We start from the raw sequence: 9,657 nt of genomic DNA, 5'->3' as shown, positions 1-9,657 counted from the left end.
GCAGCTATTAGCGTCAGATCTAGTTTAAACCAATTTAGTACAAATTTCAAACCACGCATACATTAATTTACCTGGAACAGGTGACAACTAGTCTCCGGTCTGTGGGGTTATCTGTGTTTAACCCGGAAATATGGACAGACGCCTCCAGGTTCATATCACAGGGTCTGTCCGGCCTGCAGCTTCACCCTGCGGCCTGCTCACCGCCACCGTCTGCGCCTCTGACATTTCTGTTCCAGTTCAGTTTGTTAAAATAAAAATCTAAATACCAATGTTTCCTGAACACTCAGGTTTGGTGCTTTCACTATTGGTAGTTCTACTATTATTGAGTGGAATTATATTTAAGGTGTAGCCGTTAGGGATCTGACCATTTGGAAGTTGCTGATGACCTGCATTCTTTACTGTCCCTGAACGCACCAAACGCACGCTGCTGCTAATGCTAACATGCTTAGCACTGATTCTAATCACTAATGTGCTGTGTGTTATTTCATACACTACAAAGCAGCGTTGCCATAATTAGCTGTTAGCATTTGCTCTCTTTGCATTGAGTTCATGTGTGAAATATAAAAATGAAACAACAACAACAATCATGGTGAGGTCAGAGTGCTGCAGGATGATTTAGGGATGCTGGGAGAGGAGAAGCGGCTGCTGTGTCGTTTCCCATTTTACCAAGCACAGAGTCACTTTTATTAGGTCTCTGTTTAAAGAATCCACAGTTTTAACTATCGACAAAGACAAAGATTGATTTTCAGCATTTCTTAAGAGTGGGAGCAGCCACAGTTGGGCCGTCCACCGGTTTACAGACATCACTGATGTAGAACTTTTCACTGCAGTTTTACAGTCTTGAAAAATGATGAATCTGTCCTTTACGGCTTGAACGGCCAGATGTTATTATTAGATATGATTAGATAAAGTAGAGGACAGTTTAATACAACTAGTGTTTTTCTCAAACTGAAACAAGCTGAGAATCAGTGAAACGCTGCTTTTTGAAAGGTCCAATAGTCCACTGTAGATTACGGAGGAATGTTGTCAGTGTTTACTCCTGAATAGTTGAAGAGACAGATTGAACAGAACTGTGGCAACAAGAAATTCTCCATTTACTCACAACACACACAAATCTAATAATCTTTTAAAGAACATCAACCCTGAAACTACACATTAATCAGCAGCACTCTTGGCCAGAACCCCAATAAAAGCTGGAGTGGTTTATGGTACAAGAACCAGCTGTTTGTACACCCACTCACTCCCCCAGAAGGAGGAGGGTCAGTGTGCAAACACAAAAACATGATTCAGTTTGATTTGTGTCCTCAAGTCTTTGGAGCAGCAGCAGGATGGAGGTTCTGCTGGTTCTGGTTCTTCTGCTGGTTTCTGTGGAGCATTCAGGTCAGTCAGACCTTTGTTTCTGTTTCTGTCTTAGTTTGCAGAACGTGGTGAATAGATGACAAAGGATAAGGGTGGTTTCTTTACTGTCTTCATTTCACTGTAAATGTTTCTGATTCTGATTCTATTTAAATAGTAGAAAGAAATTGAATACCTGAACCTCATAATTGTCACTTCGTGTATTTATTTTGATTTAAACTGAAAAACATTTAGGAAAACAGATCAACATTTTTCTGTCTGTTTTACGTGCACTCTCTCGCAATAGTTAACGTTGATGTGAAATTGTCAGAGGAGGCAGAAGTACAACAGTACTCAAGAAAAAGTAAAAGTACTTGTCTGAAAAAGTCATCTACAAGTAGATATTTTATTAAAAGAGAACATGGTAAAATGTAGTTTTAGGTTAAATTAGATTCAGTGTTAGTGTTGTTGTACCGTCAGCACCACTGATGTGATTTATATGGTTCCAGGGAAGCTCAGCGTATTAGTACAGGTCCACCAGCAGACTGACTTGTAGCAGCAGAACATGTCACCTGATCTATCTCTGACTACAATGTTTATCACAAAGCAAAGTTTAAGGCCTCGATCTATTCAAATAAACAGTGAGAAAACGACCAGTATGGTAGTCATGGTAAGAAATGGATGTAGGTGTGAGGTGCACAGTGCAGCAGTTAACCTGAGTTCTGGATCATCAAACGGTCTCAGTCTCTCAGTTAACAGCAGCTCAGATCTACACAGAGAGACGTTTAAGTTCCTGCAGTGCAAAGTGAAACTAACTCGTGTGTGGAAATGAGCTTTTTTGGACATTTGCCTGAAAGTTGTGTAACGTATGACTGGAAACATGAAGGAACTTTAGCCTGTGTTGAAATCCAGGAAACTCTGCTCGAACACACATTAATGCTGATGCTGTTTACAGCTTTTCACTCTGGTCACTTTCCCGCTGCCCTCTGCAGCTCCCAGAACTGGACTCCACAGGACCGTGACCTGGATTAGTGAGAGTGTTGTGGAAATTTCTCACAAGAATAAAAAAACTAAGACGACAGCGTGAGGATTCATTTCAGGTTTACTACATGCAGCATGGAGAGAAAACATCGCCAGTGTTCTCTGACTCTGTCTTCTACAGTTCCACTTTTATAGGCACAAAGAAAACAACCCCCACACAAATACAATACCAAATGTCTTATCACATGTCCTGAAGACCTGGTATCTCATGTCACTGATCATCCCTTACATTCTTTAGGGTCGTAAATACACAGGAGGTGTTTTGAGTATACCTGATCAAAAGGGTGTCCTTTCTGTGACTTTTCTTTCCCTGGGCTAGTTTGTTTGTTGTCTCTTGACCTAACAAAACATTTTCACTACAAGAGTCTCCACAGACACATAAATAAGTCAGTGTGTGTGTGTTTGCAGAGTGTGTGCGGTGCTTTGCACGTTTTGACCTAAACTCGGGTCGGTGCAATGAAGAGCTCGGTGAGGTGGACGAAGACGACTGCTGTCAGAACCCTCACTACGGCTACGAGACCACAGACGGAGCGTGTCAGTCCTGCGGGTCAGTGCACAAACACACACAAGAAGCTCCGCTCTGACGTCACCAACCTTATGTCACAAACAAACACAGAAATAATTCATCATCCTAACGAGATGCATCTGCAGCTCCCAGCACTAAGTTCACTTTAAACCAAACCAGGTCCTGACTGAGGCTGAACAGCTGATTACTGTGTGAGTTCCTTTGGTTCTGTTCTATTCTCTCCACTCTCTGAGGTCCTGCACAGCTCAGCATCACAGTCTAGCTGAAGCACGTGTTGAACTTTACAGAGGATTTAAATCTTGCTTCATGTCTTTGCCTGCCACCACCTGAGTTTTGGTTTCTGCTCGTTTCGAAGCTCGACAGAATACGTGTTTACTCCTCTGTGATTGTTCCGAATCTGCAGCATGTCAAAAAAGTGTAGATTGAGCAGGACTATTGAGACTGTTCTGTGTGTTTTCAGTCCTCCAACATGGTCTTCCTGGTCGTCCTGGTCTCAATGTACCGTCCTGTGTGGGGACGGGGTGAGACAGAGAAGACGGACGTGTTACGGCATCGGTGAATCAGAGTGTGAACTCCCAAAAGACAAACTGCAGACGGAGGTGTGCAGCGGTGTCTGCTGCGATGGTACGCGCACGATTAGGCCTCAGAATGAACAGTTTCTCCCTGAAGCTGTGAGAGACTCACACATGTTAATCACTGTGTGGTATATTTCTGTGTCTGCAGCTGAGGGGTGGGGCTTATGGCTCGCCTGGTCGCCCTGCTCAGTCACCTGTGGAGGAGGCGGAGTCAGGAAGAGGGTGAGAGAGTGCGCCAGTAGTCCAGAATGTCGCTCAGCCTGCACTGGTCCTTCAGAGGAGACAGAGAACTGCCCGACACAGAACCCCTGTCCAGGTAACCCACCTGTCTATCTCTCCACCTGACTCACTCTGCACAGGTCTGTCTCCCTCCATATGGACGTATGTCTCGTCCTGTGTCTTTATCTGTCTCTCTCTCCTCAACTGTCAGTCCACGGTGGTTGGTCCAGTTGGTCCGATTGGTCTCAGTGTTCTGGTTCATGTATTGACGACCAGCGCAGTGACGTTCCCTCCAAACAGCGACACCGTTCCTGCACCAAGCCCGTCCCGTCTAGTGACACGGTGCCACATGGTGACAGTTGCCCTGGAGACGGCGTCCAGGTGGTTTCCTGCAGCGAGCTCCCTAATTGTCCAGGTGAGACGGTAACCAGTGTAATGCAGATCATAATCAGGTGAAAGTTGTTAATAAAAACCAGTTCAGCGCTGTGATTGGTTGTCTCTGCAGTCGATGGCAACTGGGGGCCGTGGGCTCCACCTGGGCCATGCACCGTCACCTGTGGAGAGGGGCTGCGGGTGTCACTCAGGACATGTAATAACCCAACTCCTAAATATGGGGGTCGGTTCTGTGATGGATCAAATGCTCAGACCAGCGTCTGTCAGAGCCCCTGTCCCGGTAACACTCACAGAAACACACTGTCGCCTCAACATGAGTCAGTTTTGTAACATGGTTCCTGTTTCTGTTGTAGAAAAGCAGAACCTGGAGAACCCGGAGATAAATCCGCCTCCTGTTGAATCAAGTTTTTAATCGTTCAGAAATACACAAAGTACTGAAGCACCAACTGAGTAGAGTTATCACAGATGTTGCTTAGTGACATCTCTCTGTCCCTCTAACAGTGGACGGATTCTGGTCCGGTTGGTCCAGCTGGGGTGAGTGTTCCGGTTCATGTATCCCACAAAGCAGTATTCCCACCAGGACCCGCCACCGGTCCTGCAATAATCCGGTTCCTTCATCCAGCCCACCTGGCAGAGCCTGCTCCGGTGACAACCAGCAGAAGGAGAACTGCAACCACCTCCCTTACTGTGCAGGTACACGTGTCTGTCGACCTCCACCGCAGGTTTCCACTTCCACATTATAACAACCCCCAGGTCCCAGAGTGAAAACTGCTACCTGCTTCAGAGCAGCTTCAATAGTCTCTCTCTATGTTTGTCTCAGTGGACGGAGTGTGGAGTTCCTGGTCTCCCTTCACTCCCTGCCCCGTTACCTGTGGTGTGGGACCTCAGGTGTCAGTCAGGAGATGTGACGGCCCTGCTCCCAGTCATGGTGGCCGGCCGTGTCCTGGAGAGGGACGACGAATCAGCATCTGTACGACCAGTGTCCACTGTCCAGGTACATGAACAGAAGAGTTCTGTCTTTTATTAAAAGTTTTCCTAAACATTCCGTCTAAAATCCACCTGTCAGGTGTTACAGCCAATCACAGCAGTACCTGTACAGTAAATAACGATGCTTCAGACATTTTAGGTTCAATTTTAAATGGATTAAAGTGATATTTTTTCTCCTATTTCCACTCACCCCAACCGGTCGAGGCAGATGGCCGCCCACCCTGAGCCTGGTTCTGCAGGAGGTTTCTTCCTCTAAAGCAGTGCTTCTCAATTATTCTGTTACACCCCCACCTGGAAGAAGTAAACATTCATGCCCCCCCAACTCTCCGCCGCGACTGTAAATAGTATAATTTGTCTATAAAATAGTTTTAAATACACCTCTGCAGAACATTGTGCCCTAATTTAACATTGTCTGTTAAGGGTTTGTTCGCTGCACGTCAGATCTCCTGCTCTGTGCTTTTGTTAGATGCAAAAACCAGGTTCCAAAATATCTTTTATTTTTCTCACTTTTTAACAAATGTCTTTTAGTTTGGTTTATAACGGATGTTTGACTAAGATTTTATTAATATCAAATACTTTTTCTGTGACACATTTCAACAAAAGTACATCCATATTTTATGTGTTTAGAAACCCCTTCACACAGACCAGCTCCACCTGACATGTTTTGTTTGATTGCACCACAGTGATGGATGTGAACACACATCAGCAGCAGTATTTGTGTAACTCTGTCTGCAGTGGACGGCGTGTGGTCACAGTGGACAACCTGGAAACCGTGTAAATTTCCATTTGGCAAGCGGGAAATCAACTGTAGGCAGCTGGGCGGCCTGCAGACCCGTGAGCGTGAGTGTCTCCATCGAGCTCATAATGGAACCATCTGCAGTGGAGACTCCCTGACGGACAGACGGGTCTGCTACGATGTTGATAAGTGTTACAGTAAGTGCTTCGTGTCTAAGGTACCTAGCTTCAGCCACCACCACAGAGGCCAAGTTTCCAAAACTGAGCTTAGGGGTGGATTAGAGTGATGATGAAGGCTTTGGAAGTTTTGGAAACTTGTGCTAAAACCATTTTGTATTTATTATTGTGTCAGTAAAAGTGGAGCAGCTCCACACATTAGACTGTTACTGTGTCATATTCAGGTGAAAACATGAACAAATGTTAAACAATAAAAGCAGAAGTCGGGAGTTATTCCAATAGTTAGTCCTGTGCTACTGTGTGCGTGTCTCAGTGAAGGGCACCTGGGAGGGCTGGGAGCAGTGGTCTTTGTGTAATCCCTCCTGTGGAGCAAACACCAAACGTGTCAGGAAGAGAATCTGTAAACCTGACTACAGCGGCTACAGGTGAGTTTACGAGCAGAAAAACCCAGTGCACACAAGTCAAATGGTGTTTTTATAGAACCGGAGAGGAGATCAATCTATTTCTGGTCCTGATTGCAGTTCCACCATCGGGCGTCAGAAGGAGATCGCAACGTTCTTTGGGACTCCACGTGCCGACTGCGGCAACCTGCCAGAAGGTGAAAAGAAGTACGAGGTGGAGTCCTGCGTCAACGTCCCGCCCTGCACCTAACAACTCAATAATGAAACTTTTTTGTAATAAAACCTAATAAAAGGTGTAATGTTCTGTTTTTTAATCTTTTAGTGAAATATTAGATCATTTTCCTCCTTTGTACATTTAAATAAAACATCACAGGCATCTGAAATGTGACCAGAGACACAGCTACACACTTATTTTATATAAGAAATTGTTAAAACAGCAGCTTTAATTGATGCTTAACCATCTGTTGGATCTTATATTCAAAGTCAGTCATAAACTGACTAATAACCATTAGCTACAGTTACCAAATATGTCAAATGTGAGGTAATGTGGAAAAATAACAGTACTTATTACTGACAGTAAGTTAGAAACGAAACATCAACTTCACTCACATGTTAAAGTTTAACTTGTGGAAAACAAGTTAAAATCAGAAGTGGAGCATGTTTTAGTTGTTTCCTGCTGCTTTTTCACAGTAAAACACAGTCAGTTCAACTCCAGGAATCAGTCAGTCCTGTCAGGAAGGTTTTTACGCAGGGGGGCTACAGAGCGCTCTCCTGACGGGTTGTTTTTCTACTGTCCTTGTTACTACTGGCAGCATGAGCCTGGGGTACCACCACAGACAGCCCAGGACCCACAGGACACCTGAGTTTAAGCAGCGAGTCACTTCCGTGTTCCCTTCAACTGCTCTTGGTGTTTGTGTATTGATCTCAGTTGTCTAAGAAGCAAATGAATGCTTAAAATTATACAAAGCGCTGGGCTTTTATTGTGGAAACGTCTTCAGTTGTAGTGTCCAGGTTTTCGTTTCTGCATCAGGATCACTTCTCCCCTGCAGACGACATACAGCATTGGAAAAACAGCCGAGTGGGATGAAGAAGCGTAAACCGTCTGGTTCTGTTTTATAACCTAAGTCACCTAAGGCAAACCTGTCTTTGATGAACCAGAACAACAGGTCACAGTGAAGCTCCAAGTTTCAGTGACACAGGTTCAGAGAAAATGCTGAAGTCACTTTACACAGTCCTGAACACGATGGCAGGAAAAAGGGAGAGGGCTCATAAAATCTGATCTGATCTTCACAGGAGACAAAAGTACAGACAAACACAGACTGTGGGAATCTTTCTGACTGGTCCTTTGGCAACCCGCTTCCTGAAGCTGTGGATTAGACCTGAACCACATCCAGGAGGAACTGAAATCTCAGGACGTCTGGTGAGACCGACTCTCTGAGCTCATTCTTTGTGTATTAGTCTCTGTTGTGTTGACGTTTGGACTCTGAAGCCAAGTCATTCTGGAGGAAGGTGTCCACAGACAGATAATGTCATCATATAATTTATCAAACATTGGACCTGTTCCCACTCCCTTCCAGAAACACATTTACCTGAGTTTCTGTGTCATTGCTATAACAACACAATGTACTCACAGGGAATTAATTCACATTAATAGAACATTCATTAGAAATGTCAGAAAACTCTTTGTGGACCTATCTGATCCAGTTTTACTGGAAAATAAGACAGTTGGTTAGGTGGGGGACGTAAAGACAGATTCAAGACTTACTCCAGAGTCTGATGTGGGATCAGAACCAGGTTCTGTGGTATCAGTCACACCTTCCCAGAAATTCTCGCAGATGAAATCGTTTGATTGGGTTTGTCTTTATTCCCACATCTGAAAGGTTCGGCCACGTTGCTGCAGGATATCCAGTTTGAACACTGTTCAGTTTAGTTAGCTAGTTAGCTAGTGTGGTCATTAATACATTCATTTGATTGTATGATCTCTGATCCAGAACAAACTAATGGAACCAAGTTTCAACCAATCTACTTAAAGACAGGAAACAAAAGATACTCACGGGTCTCAGATCAGAACCGTTAATCCAGAAGCTAAGTCTGGGTCCTTGTCTCTGCAGAAATCACTGATCCAGACAAATAGTTTCAGTTTAACTTCAACAAAAAAACTCTTCACAACTAATCAAATAAATTCCTGGTGCAGGAAAAATCTTACTTCCACAATCCGTTGAAACAGCTCGAGTTTCCCTCCATCAGAGCAGTCGACCATGTTTCCGCGCTGTGATGGATTTAGATCTTCCTCACTCTTCACTATTTCATTCTGTCATGAATTAAGGGAAAGGGGACGAGGCAGGTATGAACTGAAAACAGGATTAATTAGGCAAAACTACAAAAACAGGGAACAAAGGGGGATGTCAACCGACACTACAAAAACAGACAGGAAAACACGAAGACAAAGTGACAACATAAAACTACCAAAATGGCAGGGAACAAGTAGCAACCAAGAAACCAAAGTACAAAACAAAACCGCTGCTCAATGGCAGGAAAACAACTCACGGAAAACAGGTAATCAATGTCCAAAGTACAGAGGAGGGGCAAAGTCCAGAGGATCCAGGGGGGGAAGCAGACAGGGCTGAGGAGGACAAGCAGGAGGAGGACAAGCAGGAGGAGGACAAGCAGGAGCAGGCCTGGGAGCAGGTTGTAGCAGGCTGGGAACAGGCTGAGACATGACGACGATCTGACAGGGGGAAAAGGACTGAGGAGAGTTTTTGTAGACTGAGGGGAAACACAGGTGGAGCCAATATGCAGGTGATTAAAGGGAGCAGAGGGAGAGAAGTGGCCGGTGGGCGGAGTCCAGAGGGAGAGGGAGAGAGGAAAGACCAGGCCGAAACCATGACACACTCACTATTTCAACAGAGGTTGGCACGCTAATGCTCACCAGATCAACATTTTGTCCTTCTCAGACAGACAGAGGATCAGGAAAACCAGGTCCTTGGGGTGGTCTCCCGCCTACAGGAGCTTCATTCTGGACTCTGGAGTCAGAGCGTTCTCCCTCCACCTGTCCTCCATCTTCTCAGGTCTTCATACACAGAGACCAGGTGACTTCACCCTGTAAGTCACCTGGTCTTTAATGTTTTTTATTGTTCTGTCTTGTGTGTATTTATATATATATATTCCAGTTTTCTGAAGATCAGTGAGTCCAGTGGAACCAACTCTCAGAAAAAACATGACTTTGTACACAACTCTTTCTTGCAGACGTACAAAAGCTGTTCTGAGT

The 9,657-nt window shown here is 44.8% G+C and overlaps 1 protein-coding gene and 1 long non-coding RNA gene across 3 annotated transcripts; one reads left to right on the top strand and one right to left on the bottom strand.

Moving 5' to 3' along the window:
• The first annotated feature begins 1,282 nt into the window (after window positions 1–1,282).
• On the top strand, window positions 1,283–6,777 carry LOC113154489 (properdin). The gene is made up of 11 exons (XM_026348739.1): window positions 1,283–1,380; window positions 2,785–2,923; window positions 3,363–3,526; window positions 3,626–3,793; window positions 3,908–4,111; window positions 4,202–4,369; window positions 4,591–4,782; window positions 4,910–5,083; window positions 5,812–6,009; window positions 6,302–6,413; window positions 6,510–6,777. The coding sequence occupies exons 1-11, from the start codon at window positions 1,329–1,331 to the stop codon at window positions 6,637–6,639; spliced, it is 1,701 nt and encodes a 566-aa protein (XP_026204524.1). The 5' UTR covers window positions 1,283–1,328; the 3' UTR covers window positions 6,640–6,777.
• Window positions 6,778–6,909: 132 nt separating this feature from the next.
• LOC113154970 lies at window positions 6,910–9,255 on the bottom strand. Of its 2 annotated transcripts, XR_003298085.2 has the most exons (5): window positions 8,937–9,255; window positions 8,596–8,700; window positions 8,444–8,506; window positions 8,155–8,283; window positions 6,910–7,888 (listed from the first exon to the last, which is right to left on the bottom strand). It is a non-coding gene; the product is annotated as an uncharacterized LOC113154970 (long non-coding RNA). The 2 variants fall into 2 exon arrangements; XR_003298084.2 differs by lacking the exon at window positions 8,937–9,255 and having other exon boundaries at window positions 8,596–8,846.
• Window positions 9,256–9,657: the final 402 nt, after the last annotated feature.

Source organism: Anabas testudineus, chromosome 8 (genome assembly GCF_900324465.2).
Source record: "Anabas testudineus chromosome 8, fAnaTes1.2, whole genome shotgun sequence".
Taxonomy (NCBI): Eukaryota; Metazoa; Chordata; class Actinopteri; order Anabantiformes; family Anabantidae; genus Anabas; species Anabas testudineus.
The sequence above is the reverse complement of the archived record's forward strand: the minus strand, read 5'-3'. Positions and strand labels throughout refer to the sequence as shown.